The sequence below is a fragment of the Podarcis filfolensis genome (genome assembly GCF_964270895.1).
Source record: "Podarcis filfolensis genome assembly, chromosome: 3".
NCBI lineage: Eukaryota > Metazoa > Chordata > Lepidosauria > Squamata > Lacertidae > Podarcis > Podarcis filfolensis.
The window spans coordinates 94,344,637-94,363,701 of record NC_139606.1 but is presented as its reverse complement, the minus strand read 5'-3'; the positions used below and the strand labels follow the sequence as shown (position 1 = coordinate 94,363,701).

Sequence of the window (19,065 nt, the reverse complement as noted above, 5' to 3'; positions counted from 1 at the left end):
GGAGGCAAATACAACAGTTTTCCTTGTTAAGCATAGGGCGATGGGATCACATGACCCATGTTGTAACAGTGGAACTGACTCTCTGCTTTGTGTGTGTAATTGAGGCAGCAGATGTTAACCTATAGCCGAATCTAGATAAGACAGAGATTCTGTAGTTGAATGGATCCCAGATATGGAATTTGGCGATCACCCAGATCTGGATGGGGCTGCCCTCTCCTTGAAAAAGCAGGTTTGTAGGGTTTTTTCTGGTTTTTGTTTTGTTTTTAAAGAGTTGGTGGTGCTCTTATAACCATCACTGTCATTTTAGACCCAGGTGTACTCAGTGGCTAGGAATGCTGACATTTTTCTAAACAGGGTTAGACTAGCTATAGTTATCCATGCTCTGGTAACTTCCAGGATAGGCTACTGTAATGTGCTTTGCATGGGGCTGCCTTTAAAGATGATGCAGAAGTAATGAAGAATGTGGCAGCCAGGGAATTAATAGAGGCTGCATGCTGGTTGCATATAACTCCTATTCTAAAACAGCTGCATTGGTTTGACAGTCATCTTCGAGGCCCAATTCAAAGTTCTTATGCTGACATTTAGAACCATGAATAGTCTGGGACCCAGACAGAAGACAGAACACCTGCCATATTAACATGGATGTGCATTAAGATCAAAGAGGTTCTTCTGGTGAATAGTGGGGGGTGAATAGTGGGGGAGGGGGCTGAGGAAAAGTCTTTTTGGTGGTGGCTCTGTGTCTGTGGAATAACCTCTCCAATGAAGTGAGGCTTGTCCCAACTTTTTAGTCTTTTAGATGCCAGGCAAAAACGCACCTTTTTTTGTCAAGCTTTTAGAAGCTGATGGGCTAAGTTATATTTATGATACTGCTATTTATGTTATTTATTAATTTAACATTGTTGCTTATTGTGTTTTATATTATTTTTATGTAAACCACTCTAAGAGTATAGAAATGTCTTAACAAATAAATAAAACCAGCTACTCAATGAGAAAGCCCTGCTTCAAAAACATTCAGTTAACACTGTAACATCTAGCAGAATTTGGTAATACTTTCTCCATTAAATACATTGAATTGGAGGTCTGTACTCTCTGTATAAACATTCAGCAGGGCAAACTAGCAGTTGAAGGGAAGGGGGCTATAATGTATATCAAGTATTAATATACTGAGAACATATAAAGAGTCCTGCTGGTTGAGACCTAGACCCATCTAGTCCTTGTTCATTCATTCTCACAGTGGTCATATAGTGGGCCTATGGGAAGCCCACTAGTAGGATTTAAGGGCAAAGGCACTTTCCTGCTTGTGTTCTTCAACAACTGGTACTGATACTGATACTGGAGGCAATAGGCAGGTTAACAAGAAATATGAAACAAAAATGTAAAATACAAATGGTAAATTATAATATTTAGATTTTATCATGCCACCCGGCACCTTGTCCCTAAGGGAGGTCAGCTACCATTAGGTGTAGACAAATTATAAACCTACTTCCTTGACAATATTTGACCATTGCATGACTCTCTGTTCTCCAGACTGTAATTCATATTTATTGAGTACCAGTAATGTACTAAACCCCATTCCCTGCCTCATCACCAAACAATTAGTTTACTGAAATTTCAGCAAATACAAAAGCTCCTGAAAATGTAGGCTTCTTGGACAACTTATGGCCTCCTAGAAGAAAGGGGAAAACAGCACCCTACAGTATCTTCACCTAGGAGCAGAGTGGCAACCTGTATGGCTGGGTACTAAGATTACTCATTTTGTCTTAACCAAGTGTAACCATGAATGCAGAGTGGAGTTGGTGCTTACAAAGGGGGCAGAGTAGAAGGGCAAAATAAACCACCACAAAAACAAAACACACGACCTAGAACTTGCCATCCAATGTTGTGTAAGCGGAAATTAGAAGGCAAGAACATTTCAACATGTTTCCCAAGACCTTGTGGCACCAAGGGATCAAATTAGTTTTAAAATACTTCCCTAGATTCTAAATGTTTATCTGATTTTGCAAAACGTCCTATCTGAGAGAGAAAAAGAGGGTTTTGTGTTTAAAACTAACAATCAATATTGTGCAAAAAAGTGTTCTGCAAAAGGAAAAAACTGAATTTTTACCCATGTACAATTTTTACAATGTACATTACTTATCTAAATTTGCATATTTTCCTGTAATTATTATTTGCTCATTCTAAGTACTGAAAATATGAGTGTTCACTTTTAATATGAGTGTTCACAACTCATGAAACACAGTAAAAAAAATATCATAATGACTGAAGTTAGTAAGGCTAGCAAGCCTATGCACACACTTGTTTGAGAGCAACTGTCCCTGAACTCTGATTTACTTATGAGTAAATGTGCACCGCATTGCACTGCCCTTGACCTTCAGAGCACCCATATATTTTTAGATAAAATGCAACAGTTATGCATATGGTGGTATGAATAAAAACACTTGGAAGACAGTAAAACTATTCCATAATTAGAATTCTGACAATAAGAGCTCTAATATAGTACAGTAGCAGGAAGCCTTGAAACTATTTTAAACTGTACACACTTTCGTAGTATGCTACATTATGTTTTCATCATGAAACACAGAAAAAATACTAAGCGATAAACTTGTATCAAATGCCAAATTGAAAATAAAAAACTTGCAATTGAATGAAATGTTAAAAGTAACCTGTCACTCATGTTCTCATCTGAGCCCTTTTGCTCCTCGTATTCCATCTTATCCTTGCTTGTCTGGTTGATTTCATCATTCTCAATGACCACTCCTTCATCCAAAATGTCTGGTCCTTGCCGACTTGCTGCTAGTTTCCTTTTTTTAACTTTGCTCTTGGTTAGTTCTTGATGTTGGCAAGATCTGTTGTCATTGTCCATTTCCTGATCCTTAATGTTATCCTGCTGCTGCGGTAAGGTCAGCGTGTTTGTTACTTCTGAAGGTAGATCCACTGCCATTCGTTTCACCTTTCGCCTCCTCCGCAGAGTCCTATTTCCTAGATTGTCAACTGCTAAATCAGGTTCATGCCATAGAGGCCTTTTGCCCCTGAGGTTATTTAAATTTGACGTCGGCCTGCGTTTTGCAAGTAACAACTGGTCATCAGAGTCGCTATGGTCTTTCTTGTTATTGGCATGGTTTTCTCTATAATCCTTGTTTGGTTCCTCAAGGCTGGAATCAGAGCCTTCACTTAAACAGTGGCCTGTCTCCCAGGGGTGATGGGTGTTAAATGAACGTCTTTTCCTCCCCCTTCGCTTTCGGGCCTGGCGTTTTAGAAGACAAGAGACACTGCGAGAATGGTCTCCTGTATCTGCGAAGCCTCCTCTTGCTTGCTCCGAACTTTCCTCCAGTGCCGAGACCAGATCATGAACTAGTTCCTCCATAGTCTTGCTGAACTGCCTGAAAAAACAATTCAAATTAATTGAAGAAAGCTCTTCTACTAGAACCACTACCACCTAAAAGGCATAGCTTTCATTTCACATTCAAGTGCCACTTATCAAACTTACATAGAGAAACAGGATCCAAAAGCAAGATGTAGAAATTATCTTATTGTTCTGCCATCTTTCATTTCACCCGTCCTAGTGCCTAGGGCCAGTTAAACATTTAATTTCTGTCTGTAATTGCTGCCATTTCCCATGCAGTTGATCCATGAAACAGGATTTTTAAGTCCTGTGTGTGCTGTTCTAAATAAAGGGAATATCCTTATTCTAGTTTTCTTTCAACGTGGGCTCACTGACTGTGGTATGCAGGTACAATCATTTAAACAAGCACACATAAGTGCCACCTATACTGCCAATATATTGATTAAATTTGCTTACTGACTAATTGGAATCTAAGGAGGAAAACTTTCTACTTCATGACTCACTATGAGAATGACTGTGAAATTCTGAAGTGACACATCTGGAAGGAGACAGCTGCACCTATTTTGACCTAAAGAACTTGGAAATCAAAGCTATGCTAATTTTCCCACTTTTTCAATGACTGCATTATTGTGGTTTGTTATGAAAACAAAGCTCATGTGCACATCCCAATGACACCTTCTTGGCTCCTTCCCTGGTGTGAATAAGAAACGACCTGGTTACCCACAATGAAGTTTGACTTCCCATGATGTTGGAAGCCAGGATCCTAGTTTGTTGCAGGATAGGCTAATAATAATAATAATGTAGAAATTATGATGGATGGCGGCTAACGGATTGAGGTTGAATCCTGACAAGACAGAAGTACTGTTTTTGGGGGACAGGAGGCGGGCAGGTGTGGAGGATTCCCTGGTCCTGAATGGGGTAACTGTGCCCCTGAAGGACCAGGTGCGCAGCCTGGGAGTCATTTTGGACTCACAGCTGTCCATGGAGGCACAGGTCAAATCTGTGTCCAGGGCAGCTGTTTACCAGCTCCATCTGGTACGTAGGCTGAGACCCTATCTGCCTGCGGACTGTCTCGCCAGAGTGGTGCATGCTCTGGTTATCTCCCGCTTGGACTACTGCAATGCACTCTACGTGGGGCTACCTTTGAAGGTGACTCGGAAACTACAACTAATCCAGAATGCGGCAGCTAGACTGGTGACTGGGGGCGGCCGCCGAGACCATATAACACCGGTCTTGAAAGACCTACATTGGCTCCCAGTACGTTTCCGAGCACAATTCAAAGTGTTGGTGCTGACCTTTAAAGCCCTAAACGGCCTCGGTCCAGTATACCTGAAGGAGCGTCTCCACCCCCATCATTCTGCCCGGACGCTGAGGTCCAGCGCCGAGGGCCTTCTGGCGGTTCCCTCATTGCGAGAAGCAAAGCTACAGGGAACCAGGCAGAGGGCCTTCTCGGTAGTGGCGCCCGCCCTGTGGAACGCCCTTCCAGCAGATGTCAAAGCGATAAACAACTACCTGACATTCAGAAGACATCTTAAGGCAGCCCTGTTCAGGGAAGTTTTTAACGTGTGATATTTTACTGTGTTTCTGGTTTCTATGGAAGCCGCCCAGAGTGGCTGGGGAGGCCCAGCCAGATGGGCGGGGTATAAATAATAAATTATTATTATTATTATTATTATTATTATTATTATTATTATTATTATTATATACCACCCTTTATCAAAATATCTCAAGGCAATGTACATTAGAAACACATTACAAAACATGAATGATAAAAACATAGTAAAAAGCAGAGGAAGTCAAGCTTAATTGCAGCTTCCTTGCTGGTTTATTGTGAATGTATGTTGATACATACATTCACAATAAACAGTATGTTGATACATGTGGTCCATTTATTTCTGCTTTAATCCTCCCCTGGTGCAAGCAGGAGAAACAATCAAGCAATATGCATCAGTACATTGTTTATTCACAGTAAATCACAGGGAAGCCACAATTAAGGTTGGCTTCCTGTCCTGTCTGAACCTGCAATCCTGGTATAATAAAGGTAAAGCGAGCCCTGACCATTAGGTCCAGTTGTGGCCGACTCTGGGGTTGCGGCGCTCCTCTCGCTTTATTGGCTGAGGGAGCCAGCGTACAGCTTCTGGGTCATGTGGCCAGCATGACTAAGCCGCTTCTTGCGAAACCAGAACAGCGCATGGAAACACCGTTTACCTTCCCGCTGGAGCGGTACCTATTTATCTACTTGCACTTTGACGTGCTTTCAAACTGCTAGGTTGGCAGGACCTGGTATAATAGGGAGCAACAAATCAGGATCCCAGGTTCAGAAAGCACAAGAAGCCAATCTCAATGGTGGCTTCCTGGTTTGTTTGTCCTACTCACACAAGGGGAGAATTGAAAGAGGGAGAAATCAGGCAACATGAAATAGCACAATATTTATTCACAATGAACCTGCAAAAGCAACCTAAAATTTGAGGACTGGACAAATTACCAGCATTTCAACCCCCATAGAAACTTTAGTAAGTGAGGTGGGAAGAGATTCAGGATACTGTCTGCTGCACAAGTTGCCCAATTGAGGAAAAGCTTTTTTGGCATCAAGAAACAGTGGCTAACATCTAAGCCAATAGTCTAATGTTTCGCAGAATTACTGCTCAGTATCTGAGTGGTGTAACCAAGAAAAACTGAAGAGCAGTATGGTTGGGTACAATTTAGAAATATCAGCATACTGAATTAAGTTATCTATGATGGAAAATCTGTATGAATTGAAAATTGAAAAATATTTTCAGGTAATGCAATACCGGGATTGAAGTATACAGCCTTATTCATCAGTTCTAATACAGTGGTACCTCGGGTTACATACGCTTCAGGTTACAGACTCCGCTAACCCAGAAATAGTACCTCGGGTTAAGAACTTTGCTTCAGGATGAGAACAGAAATCGTGCTCCGGCGGTGCGGCGGCAGCAGGAGGCCCCATTAGCTAAAGTGGTGCTTCAGGTTAAGAACAGTTTCAGGTTAAGAACGGACCTCCGGAATGAATTAAGTACTTAACCCGAGGTACCACTGTATATACCTCCAAGAATCTGAATGTAATGGCAGCATTTTATTTTAAAGTGAGGCACATGGATCTTAAAGATAGGACAAGAAGCAAATTATTCCATCCCATATTGTTCTTTCCAGTCTATCTCTGAAGAAAGTCTTTTAAGGTGCCCCCCTAGAAAACATGTTATTGTAGGTACAGGAACCACTTAGATTGCCTTCACCCTCTGTTAAAGAAGGAGAAACTTATACCACACTACCATTGTGCAGTCAAAAGAAAAACATCATAAGGATGCAGATTTGCAAAGGAGGGTGATATTTGAAGAAACTGTTACTGAAAGTAGTTATGAAGACACTTGTAAACATTCACCAGAGACTAAGTTTTCAGTTCCTTTACTTGCTCTTTTCCTAAAATGTAGAACAAAGCAAGTTAATCTCTACTGTATTTTCCCACTAAGCCACCTTAAGTAGGTATCTATTCGCCTTATTTCAGAAATTATGATATATTTAAACAGAAAATTAAACCCATGCAAGCAGCATTCAAAAATTGCAACTTGTAATATTAGCAAAACAAATATTTAAGTCTTATGACAGTATGAGTTGTACCTACTGAACTTCTCTCAAGCATTTAATATCTCACATTCAGTGTTTTACATCGCATAGCAAAGACAATTACAGCAACGCCCCTCAGCTAGTGATAAAATCTACTTCTTGTTTCAAAGAAGACATTAAGCTAAAGAAATTGTAGTTTGCCTGCAGTGACCTTTACATTCAGCTATAACAATAAAGTTTACTAAATGCTGACCTCTCTACGCACTACTAGAAGCAATATAGTTTGAAGCAATCACACTGTAACGCTGTTTAAGGTTGTAATCTTAAACCCAGTTACCGTATTGGCCTGAATAAAAGCCTCACTTCCCCCCCAAATTCCGAATGTGAAAAGTTTAAGTGTGGCTTATATTTGCGACCTTACAGTATGCAGCCAGAAGCGCGGGGCAAACAGGAGCACAGCAAAGCGGGCGCCTGCCCCGTGCGTAGTCCCCATCCTCTCCCCCCAGGCCGAGAAGGGAGAGAGCAGGAAGGGGAAAGGCCGCTGGCAACGCAGTGTGCCCCCGCCCCATATACAGCCAAGAGCAGCGAGGAATGGAGCGGCTTATATTCAGGTATTTTTTCTTTTTTTCTCCTCCAATTTTAAAGGTGTGGCTTATATTCGAGTGCAGCTTATATTCAGGCCAATACAGTACGTACGCTTAAATCTTCTTGAATCTGGTGGGGTTACTGTGCATAGAACTGAAGACTGGCAATCCAGGGCAAATAACAGCCAAAGATTTTTTTTAAAGTAAATACCGTATTTTTGTTTGTATAAGACTATATTTTTTCCTAAATTTTTGAAGTTTAAAATAAGGGTTCATCTTATACACAGAAAGTGCATGGTGCATTTTCTTACCAGTAATTTTGGGTCAATAAAATTAGGGGTCATCTTATACATTGAAAAATCACGTCTGCGCTGATGCCGGAAATCGCGTCTGTGCAGATGCCGAAAATCACGTCTGAGCAGACGCCAATGCTGGAAATTGAGGGTGCGGGCGCTCACGCATGCACGCAATCCAGCCTACAGAGGGATCTCCGCTGGAGTGAACCGGCCCAGGCAAGGTAAACCTTGCCAACCCCTGCACTAGAATATGTTTAGTTCTCAAGTTACAAACATGTATTACTCTACTACTCAAAACATAATAGACAGTTACTTTACTTTACATATCTCAATACTATTTTGCCCAGTATCACAAGCCTTTGTTTATGGAAAGTTCAATCCCGTGAATGTTTACGCAACTTGATCATAACAATGAGAAGCCAATCTCACTTTGGTCAAATGGACTTGACTTTCAAAATGTGTGCATGGGCATTCTTAGTCATCAAGTGATGTTGCTTGTATGTGTATCGAGAGCCAAACAGAAAGCTCTCTCTTCTTTTTTGGAAAATGCCTGTGGGTGGCATGAACAAAGGATTTAGATTTTACTTCTAGGTTGTACAACTGCACTATTAGGTGCAAAGCAATATACAGTAATGTATATTATCAACCAATAAATATGATTTCTTGTTCAGAAAATATATACATTTTCTCCATATGAAGTGCTGGAGTGGCAGATGGTACAAAAGGCATCTTCACGTAAGAGGAGACTGCTGGATCAGGCCAATGACCCATCTAGGCCAGCATCCTGTTTTAAGTGGCCAGCCAGATAGCTGAAGGATGCTGCAAGCTGGACATCCCCTCAAGTGTAACTGTACTATGCTCCCAGTAACTGGTATTCAGAGGCATTCAGAATCCCAGTAACTGGTATTCAGAGGCATGATACCTCTGACAGTGGAGGTAAAACATTGCCATTGTGGCTGGTAGCCATTGATAGCTTTGTCCTCTATTGCTTCCTATTTTAAAACTTCAAATTGGTAGTGAATACCTCCTCCTGTGCGAGTAAGTCCGTAGTTAACTATGCTGAATGAAGAGGTCCTTTATTTTATCTGTCCTGAAGCTTCATTGCATGTCCACAAGTTTAAGTGTTATGAGAGAGGAAGACAACTGTATTAATTTTCTCGACGCCATGCATGATTTATAAACTTTACTCACCATTTAAGCTGTTTAAAATGTGTCCCTGTCCTTAACATCTGTGCCCTCAACCCTTATAGCCATGAGAAAAGGAAGCACTATTATTTCCTATATCACTGATGTGAGAGACAGCTTGCTAGAGGATGGAGGTGGCTTTATCCTCTTCCAATAGGTACAAATGTCCATTCATTTTCATATTAGCTGTTTAGACGGGAGGCGGCTAGGGTTAAATTGGCACATGGCAATGACCAATTTTTATTAGCCGCTTCACTCCAGAACCAAGTGCTTCTTCATGTAAACATCATACTGTCATTGTTGGCTCCATATACTGTACCTGCTGCTTCCCTCCCTCCACCCTTCTGCATATTTCTGCCTCCACAATACTAGGCCATAAGCTCTCATTCCTTGGTTCTATTTACCATGGACTACATGAAAGCAAGCTTTCTTTCAGTGGCTTACAAGCATTCTCAGCTATTGACAAATGTGACATGAATTTCTGTGCTCTTTCTTATTTTTATAGTGATTGTATATATTGTATATATATTATTACTTCATACTACTTTTTAAACTTTATTTTTGTACCTTCACAGGGAATTAATACAAACGTAATTCTCAGTTCGCAGTGCAGTTCTCAGAAGTTACATCTTTACAAGTATCATCCTGGGAATCATCATCCCAGTTGTGGACAACATTCTGGCCAACTCAGCTATATAGGAAAATGAAAAGGTCACTCTGTAGCCCCATTAATATCTTCTTGATAGCCCAAGTGTCAATATCCCAGTCTGCTCTAGATGGCTTGCCTCCTTATTCTCACTACCATTGCACTTTATGGAGACTGTGTGCTAGAGCAGCACTTTCCCAACTCCACCAGCGATCTGTGAGCTTCATCTGGATAGCCCACGTTGTGTCCCTGTGGCTTTGCTGTTGAAGACTGGAGATGGCACATCCATTGTGTTAAACATACTGATTTTATTTTATTGCCTCTTTAGAGTTCTTCAAATTGCATTTGTCATTGCCATATGCCTATTTATTTATTTCAGTTTGAATTCTACTGTGTCGTGAAACAAAATGCAACACACAGGCCATAAAGGAAGCAATAAAAACACAATTAAAAATCATATAGCGCCCGGAACAACGCATTACCAATTATTACAGCAAGTAGGAAACCGTGTGTGTGTGTGTGCATTACGTGGTCCACCCAGACCCTCAGCAACGTTCAAGTGGTTCGTGGGGAGGAAAGTTTGGGAGCCGCTCCATTTCTTTTCCAATCCAAAACCTGCACCCCGTTGGCACACGTTTCACAGCCAGGGGTTGCTAACCTTCAGCGGACCCCCCTGCAGCCAGCAGGTCACTACGGGGGCGTCCATGCTGCAGCTTCTTCACCTGCCTGTTTCTGAAGGCGGAGATGCTGCTCAAAGCCCAGCAGCGGAGCGGAGCAACCCCCCAGCCAGCCACCCCCGTTCAGCTGACAGGGCCGCCTGCCCCCCACCTGCTCGCCTCCCTCCCTCGAGCCAGGCCTCACCCTCCACCTCCTTCCTCCACCCCTTCCTCCTACCCCAGCCCTGCCCCTCACCAGCTCTTCCTGGCGGCCGGAGGTCTGCTCGGGTTGGGCTCAGCCCCCCGGAACATGTACCCGGCGCCCGCCGTCGGCCGCTCCCTGGGGAGGCGGGTGCCGCTTCGCAGAGACTCGGGGGAAGGTGGCCGTCCACCGGGCCAGCTCTGGGACTGCTGCGCTTCCTCAGTCCCCCATGATGGAATCCCGGAAGCAGCCGCGGCGCTGGGAGGAAACCGGGCCCGACCATTCCTCCCTTGGCAGGGGTCGCCGAAGCAGCAGCTGCAGCAGCAGGAACGGCGGCGGCAGCAGTAGCAGCGGGGCGTCTTCGTCCTCGCCGCGACCACCGCTTGACCCGCTTCGTCCTGCCTTCCTCTACGCCCTCCCCGCCGTCAGGTTTAAAGCGCCTTCCCTCTGGTCCCTTTCCCCACCCCCCGCTCTGTCTCGGGTGGTACGTCCCGGTTGCCATGCCGACTCCTTGTACACCATCAATGGGAGCTGGCTGGGAGGGGGGAAGATGGCCACTCTGGCCAGGCTGCAAGAGAGGCTGCCGCTCTTCAAGGGGGAGTATTACTCTAGGAACAGGTAAAGCTTCCTCTCGCCCTCACGCTCGCGCCGCACTCCCCAGCCTGCCCACGGAGCAGCCACTCCCTCCCCCCCCCCGGAAAGTTCCCAGGTTTGCTGCGGGGGGGGGAAGGGGGGAAAGAGATAATTTCTTCTTTTGATTTGACCTCGGAGCAGCAGCAGAAGCTGCCCTTTCCCTCTCTTCCTCTGCTCCCAGTAGCATAAAATCCACAGGTGAACAAGTGGATTGCGCAAAAAAAAATCGAAAGGGGAGACCTTCCCCCCCCCACTTCATTTCTGGGAGGGGGAGCAGGGGCATGGGGTGGGCAAAAGAAATGTGAGGGGTTTGGTTTGCTGCTGCACCTTTAGCAACTGCTTCCAAGATTTTGGGAGGGGCAGCTCAGGCTTGTTGAAATCTCTCCCTATTGTTAAAGGTGTGGGAGACCTAACCACATTGCACCTGGCTATCCAAACTAGCATGGTAAAAAAGGTGAAGGTAAAGGACCCCTGGATGGTTAAGTCCAATCAAGGGGGCTCACGCCACTGCGCTAGTGGAATACTCTTACAGTGCTTCCCTTTGCTTGTGAGGCTTCCTGGTCCTAGAAAGATGCCAAGTTATGGTTTGAAGGTAACAAGTGGCCATCCTGGCAAAACTAAGCAGGTCTAGGGCTGGTCAGTGCCTCCAGTGAGCGACTTCCTTGGAACCACATCTATGTTGTGCCTTGATTTCAATGATGGGAGAAAAGTGGGATATAAATGTTTAAAAAACAAATAAATAAAATGTTCCCCCTACCCAGGATATCAAGAGGCATGGGTATCTCTCAAAGAAATAAAATAAATAGACAAGCCCCAGGTAGACCTGGCATCTCAGAAACTTGTAACCCAGGACTACCCTTGGGTTGATTATGAGTTGTAGATGTGGCATCCAGACATCTTTCAACTCACCACTGAAACACTCTGTTTGTTCCCACACTCTCTTCTTTCTCTCTTAATTAATTGCACTGCTACAACAGTCAACTTCAGAGTCTACCACCCCACTGCATTTCCCTCAAAAACAAAACAAAACCCAAAGCAATCCACCAGGTTGATAACTTTCCTAGGTTGTCATATGCTATTCAAACTCTTTCCTTTCCCAGCAAAAAAAGTTACAGCAACACCATGCTACTTTGCAGGGCTAACATAACATACACACACACAGTCCCACCCACCCCATCTTGTCCAATATGGATTCAATAATGATTGGCATTAGAGTAATTTTAAAAATATCTATGATTTCAGGGAATAACCCTACCCCAATTCCTGTCTTTTCTGCTTTTTTTGTTTTTGAGTTAACATAATACACCATAATTACAGCTACACTAACATTGTTTTCTGTGAGGCAGCAATCATTTCTCCATCAGGAAAGACTGCAAGGATGTTGGACACCACTCTTTATTTACTTCCTATCAGTTATAAGACAAAATTGTTTTACTAGGTTTAATAAAAGAATGTGATCTTACTCAGATAATATATTGTTTGTTTATTCTGTTCTTGAATCATTTGTTTATTTATATGTCACTTAATTGTATGGCTGACCAAAATGCAAATTGTGAAAAACCATTTCTTGTGTTTTCAGATGCGTAGATGAATATAGAAAAACAGAATATTATGCTGCTGTAAAAATTCAGAGTTGGTTTCGAGGATGCAAAGTCCGAGCGTATATCCGGTAATTTGATCTGCATCCAAATTGTAGACATGCATACTTGGAAGTCACCCCAACTGATAACATAAGTGTTTATTTATTGGCAAAATGACTTTAGGTTACACCCTAAATCTGTATGTTATTCACCACTTTGCCAAGTCTTGCTGAAGTTAAGAACTTGCTTTGCACATGGAACCCCCTTATTTTTCAAATGAGAAAAATTAATAGCTTTCGGCTATTTTGAAATTTTCTTCTTATTTTCTTGTTTAATTTATTTAAAATTGCTAGGCTAAATAAGCTGGAGGAAATAATTTAAATCCCTTTAGTCATTTATTTGTGAATGTCAGTCATGTGGCATTCACTTGACAAGATGTCTCTCAAGAGATAAGTTTTTTAAACTTGGCTTCTCTAGACGTTTGCAAAGTATCTAAATTAACAAAAGACTGCACATATAGTTCAGTTGGTAGAGACCCTTAATCTCAGAGTCATGAGTTCAAGCCTCACATTGGGCAAAAGATTCCTGCATTGCAGGAGCTGGACTAGTTGACCCTTGTAATCCCATCCAACTCTACAATTCTGTGATCATATCTGTTGTATCTGTGGGATGCAGTGTGGAGCTCGTGGTAGTACCAGACTGCATCCTGGAAATGTCCCCTTTACTTAAAAATCTGTTGCTGAATCTGGCAGCTGCAGTTTCTCCTGCCTGCTTGTTTCCTCTAATCTGCTCCTCCCTGTTTGTTGTGAGGACATACTTCTCATTATAGCAGGCTGGGTGAAGATGTTAGAAACAGCTCGTAAGAGATGGTAGAAACCACCATCTCCAAATGTAGCTGCAGACTTAAAAGCCAAGAAGTTTTCCAGGTTACAACCTGGCAATCACTAATAGTTGGGGCTTTGTGTAGAGAAGCATGTGGGTTTGCAAGCCTTTTTATACCCTGTGCAGCAGGCTTGTGGATTGAGGAATATGTGTAGAGAACTGTGCCATTTTTTTCATTATTTGAATGTTTCCACCTTGCAGAGGAGCACATGAAATGGTCTAATACAGACTTAATGTTCCTGACTTTATAGACAGTAAATTATTAAGTCAAGAACAACCACTGGGGCGGTGCTTTCCCACTGTCATCCATTCCCCCCCCCTTCTCTTCCTGCATGCCAGCTTCAGTCAAACCAAAGATTACCATTATGTCTGGAACAGGAAACTGTGGCTTAATGTGGCTGTTAACCAAGATCTGAAAACAGACCAAGCAGTTCTTTGTTTTGGATGTAACGGATCTGGTGCAGAAGCTGGTGTACAAGTGGAAGAAGGATGGAGAGGAAGGAAGAGGAAGAGTGTGGGCCCATCGCTTGCTCCCACTTGGATAAACTATGGTTTATTAAGCCAACAATGTTATGTCCAAACCAGCCTAGTGAAATTTGGTACTATTCTTCTAAGGCTCAAAGTTCAGACAAGCCTAAAGTGGAAAGCAGCCAGAGATGATTATATTTTTGCCAGCTTATCCTTGTCAGAAGCTGACACTGACTTAAAACTGTTAACGCTTCACATCCTCTTCCCTATTCCTTTTGTGGCTCCATAAAAAGTTACATTGAAAAGGGTCCATGATTCAGGCAATACCTTAGTGCTTTTAATCCCAAATTGATACCATGTATTCCAAAAATTTGGATGAAAGCATCAAGATTTAAGCTGCCACCTCAAATTTAGGATGCATATTGATATAAAAAGTCTCCAAATTTTAATTGTCAAGCTAGACTGCTGCATGCACTGGATTTTTAAAAAATGGTTCAACTTTTCACTATTTCCAGGGGGAAAAAAATCTTACCAAGGTATTTTGTTTCAGGTATCTGAACAAAATGATGGTTTTTATTCAGAAATGGTGGCGGGGTTATCAAGGAAGACAAAAATTCAGAGAAATGGTGGAGGTAAAAACTAAATTTGTAATTAAAAATTATTGTAAGCTTTCCATAAGACTGTACGCAAATACAAAGTAGGTGAAATCTCTTCAGTTTGGCGCCAAGTACTTGCTAGCTTTTAAATTCACATGCTGTTGATCGGGTATAAATGTTTCAGGATTAAAGAGGGGGGAATAAATTACCGGCAGGTCTTGTTAACTTTTCTAGGCTGGTTGTAGACTCACAGGTTCTGTTGCTCTTAGAAAAAAAGAACAGAGTATTAAAGATCTGAATTCAAGGGAAGAATGAGAGGGAATATCCTTGGCTTCATTGGCCTTATCTCTACCAGATGGGGCTGCATTCCTACTAAAGTTGGCATGGGGAACCTCTGATTTGCAAGCCAGATTAGGCCTGCCAAGGGGCCTAATTTGACTTGCAAGGACATTTCCCCACAACTGGCCACCTGCCCCACATCTGAGACATCAAGTGTGGGGCAGATAAAGCCACAGTTAGGAAGGGACAACTGGGAGCCTTGGTGCGCACACACCTTTCCAGTTGTTCCTCTGCAAGCAGAGCTTGCATTCAGTGCCTTTTAAATTTGGTACTTAACACAAGCCTCATTGAGAGTAGTCCTACTCAGGAGTTCTCAAAAGGAGAGTGAATCCTACCCACAGCCTAATAAGCTGTTCCAAGGCTTTAAAACAACAGATTTTCAGTTTTTTTGGTTTTTAAAAAGCTATCCCTTCCCTGTGATAATTTTTTGCTATATTAGAAAGGAAGTAATATAATATTAAAGCCAGCATTTTAAGACCTCCTTTAATTAAATGAAAGGAATTATGCCTGGCCTAATGTAATGAAGAAAGTGAATTTTAAAATGAAGTAGCATCATTGTGTTCATTTGTAAATAACATATTGCAGCCAACTGTTTCTTAATTGCCCAGACTGTTGATAAATAATCCAGTCCTGCTGCTCTCCACAGACAATTTGCTTTGGATCAGACTAGGCAATTCAAATAACACTAATTACAGTGAAACCCTTTTACGGTGAATTCTTCTTTGCCAGGGAGGGTGAGGGGAGTAGTGAGAGAAAAGGAAACCACATATCACTTTCCCCTCTGATTTGTAGTCCCCCTCCCCTCCAAGTCTGCAACTTATGCTGAATAAAGGACATCTTCTGCCTTGAAAGTACTTATTTTACTTTTTATGATGCAGTTGTGAATTATGTTCATTTTGCATTTGTAATTAGAGGGCGGAACAGATGTGAAAGCTTAGTGTAAAGTGATGTATCCATTAAAATAACCTATCCTGCCAAGTGAGTGTTTGCTATAACAGGGGATTCTTTCACTCAGAGTGGGATTCGCCTTTATTGGAAGGGAACCAGGAAATGTTTTCTATATCAGGGGATTCACTGTAACATGTTATCATTGTATTTATGATTTTATGATGTTGGAATGAATATTAAATGAAACAAAATTCCCAAGAATTACTCAGGAGGCAACTAAGTACATAACATTTAGTACAGATGGTTGGAAGGCACAATTTTGCTCCATCACTGCATCCATATCCTTGAACGATTTCGACTGAAGACAGCATTTCTTTGAATTTTTCATTAAACCAGACGTCTTGAAATATGAATTCCTTTTATGTTTCTGTGAGTTTTGGTTAAAAGAACCCCAGTGAATAAATCATACAATACTACGTGTCACCAGCACTTGTGAATATTTCTGCTTTGTTATTCTACTCTCAGTAGAGCACCATTGATTATCAAACTCAGCGGAGAGCATTTTATGATCATATATCTCCATTAGCTGCTAGTTTGACTACCATAGATTTTTCTGGTTAAGCCTGCATTATGTATTAGGAAGCCTATCTCTTCAATACAAAGTTTGATTTTATTCTCTCTAAGCCTAGAACTCTTATTATGTATTATGTATAAAGATTCTTATCTTTTATATGTAAAAATAGGAGTACTGTCTTTGTGTAACTGAAATGTATGCCATCTCTCCCCCCACCCCTCCTTGATTCACAGACAGCATATTTTATTATGAAGATGAATTTCTACAATGAAATGGCTGTCAGGGTAAATATTTCTTCACTTGTTAAACAAATGAAAAGTCAATTGTGCTCTGAATTTGCTTTTAATAAAATGAGCAACCCAGAATAATATACACTTGATTGATATGCTGATGGTAAAGTGAGGAAATGGTACATAGTTACAAATTTAAAGTTACACTAAGTAATCTAAGTTGCATTTTTGAAAATTTCTGTTTGATTTAAGATATTGATGTGTGAATTCTTCTCTATTCTAAATGTTGAGGCGCTTTGTCATAGCTATTAAAATATTATTCATTTATATATGTGTACACCCACCCACCCACCAATTTTCTTCTATCATGGACTCAAAGCAGCCTACACAGAGTTCACTGGTAACCTCCCATTCAGACTACTCAGACCCAGACCTCCTTACTTTCAGCTTACCTTGCTGTATCATGTGACTCAGACCAGAAGTGAAACCTGTTTAATTTCTGCCCTAGTTCTGCTAGGATCAAACATGTACACAGGCAGTTTTCATCCATGGTAATGGTTGATGCATGTATAATTTTCAGTTGTGCAAAGTGTCTTCCCGCAGCTTGGGTGTATGTGCATTGCCCTTACAAGATTTAAAAAATCTGTGGTTGTTTTTTTAAAAATTGAATAATATCATTCGATATCACACTGATCATTGTTCAAGAGGTGGGGACAGATAACTGGTGCAGCCCCCCCCCCCAAATACCGACCAGTGCTATTTCTGAGGAAGTGCATGTGCAGCCCTGCATTGTTGTGTTGAAGTCTATGATTGAGTGCATTTTCTCCACCTTTCCTCTTAGGGCGGTCTACATGATTCTTTTCATTCCCCCTTTATCTTCACAACAGTCCTATGAGGTAGGTTAGATTAAGTGAGAATGACTGGTTCAGAGTCATGACTGGATTTGAACCCATGTCTCTCTTGTATGACACCATAACCACACTGGCCCTGACCACACGGAAGTACACACATGCACCCAGTCCCTCTTTTGCAGACATTCTTCCTGTATTTCACACACACACCTTCTGCCAGCCTCAGCTTACTTGTGCAGAGTACTAAGGATCAGAGTATGACTTCTTCTGCTCATCTCTTAGAAACCACGTATCTGGATTACCTGAGATGACATTTTGGGTAATCGGGACGGTATAGAGACTCTGTAGGAAGCCTAGTGTCAAGCTAAGGGGTGTGGGATACCTAGGTCTCAACATTCCAGACTCTGAAATCCATAGGATTGGATCTAAAGTTGCATGGAGTAGAACTCCGCAAACTGGATGCTGTCACCAGGAGAAGAGGCTAGGCAATTTTTGCCAAATCCCCATATCCCCGTGGTCGAAATATGTTTCATTGAGTTGAGAGACCCTTCTGGAGCAGAATGGGAGATGGCACTGGAGGTTGCAGAAGGGACAGGAGATCTGTGGAAATTGCCATCCCTCCTTCCTGATGTGGCAACATCTGGTTTGCTGAATGGAAGCCTCTTCTGCATTTGACTCACTTCTACAAATGGGAGGCACTCTTCCGTTTTCATAGCAGCGTATCTTGATCCAACCCTTAATCCTCCCAATTTTAATGCATTTAGCAGTGTTTCTTTAATTTAAGTGAGATTGTGCTTGTGTTCAGCAGAGGAGGGCCACCATAATTGTCGTGATGCTTGCGTTTATATCACCACAAACCCTGTAAAATCATTGGCATAAATATTGGCATAAAACTGGAGCGTAATACCTGAAAATTAATCTGCTGGTGTAAAGACAGGAAATAAAAAGTTGTACGCTGTATCCAGCCTATCAGTGTTTTCCTTTTCCTTATGCAGTCCCATGCTGCTAAATTGCTGAATCTTGCCCATAGGCTAATGCCTTCAGGTGAAAAGGGAGAGAAAAAAATGCTGTGTGTGTGTTAAGTAAAAAAATATAAAATAAAAGCCTTGGGCAGCCTGATACGGCTTCATTGTACCAGTGCAGCATATCTTCCGTTTTGAAAAACAGTTTTAAAATTAGATTCGGGCAGAAAGGCAAAACACCTGGTTGGTGTAATGGCTTTTGTGTCACTGTGCATTCTTTAAAGCTGTCCCTTAATTATATCTAACCCACTACTGTCAAACTTTCACCTTTAGAACAAGAAAAAGCACAAAGAAAGCAATTATTATAATGCATAATTTTCCATGAATCAGATTTACTTTTAGTATAGTGGGTTGTTATATATTCATCCTTTTCATTTGGAAGATTTAAGGGTTGCTGTGAATTTTCAACAACAAAAGTAATCCATGTTTTTTAAAGGAACAATCTTTGTGTGAGCAGATGGCTTTTGATATATCAAGGTTTTGCCATTTGTTTTAGTGCTTAAAATAA

General features: G+C 41.8%; 2 protein-coding genes across 9 annotated transcripts in view; one reads left to right on the top strand and one right to left on the bottom strand.

Moving 5' to 3' along the window:
• The window catches only part of GPATCH2 (G-patch domain containing 2), a 103,041-nt gene extending 92,352 nt beyond the window's left edge, over positions 1-10,689 (bottom strand). Inside the window, exons 1-4 of one of the 7 annotated variants that reach the window (XM_083605284.1) lie at positions 10,549-10,689; positions 9,558-9,681; positions 6,408-6,462; positions 2,664-3,380 (exon numbers count right to left, since the gene is read on the bottom strand). In XM_083605284.1, coding sequence (XP_083461410.1) covers positions 2,664-3,380; positions 6,408-6,436 — 746 coding nt within the window. In that variant the 5' untranslated portion in view covers positions 6,437-6,462; positions 9,558-9,681; positions 10,549-10,689. Of the gene's footprint in view, positions 1-2,663; positions 3,381-3,846; positions 3,870-6,407; positions 6,463-8,996; positions 9,110-9,557; positions 9,682-10,548 lie in introns of those variants that run through there. The other 6 variants (XM_083605286.1, XM_083605287.1, XM_083605285.1 and 3 more) reach the window with 6 other exon arrangements.
• Positions 10,690-10,723: 34 nt separating this feature from the next.
• SPATA17 (spermatogenesis associated 17) overlaps positions 10,724-19,065 on the top strand; it is a gene marked incomplete at both ends in the record, with an annotated part of 76,004 nt that continues 67,662 nt past the window's right edge. For both annotated transcript variants that reach the window (XM_083605350.1, XM_083605349.1), the window contains 4 exons: positions 10,724-11,112; positions 12,707-12,796; positions 14,608-14,689; positions 16,688-16,738. In XM_083605350.1, coding sequence (XP_083461476.1) covers positions 10,724-11,112; positions 12,707-12,796; positions 14,608-14,689; positions 16,688-16,738 — 612 coding nt within the window. The remainder of the gene's footprint in view (positions 11,113-12,706; positions 12,797-14,607; positions 14,690-16,687; positions 16,739-19,065) is intronic.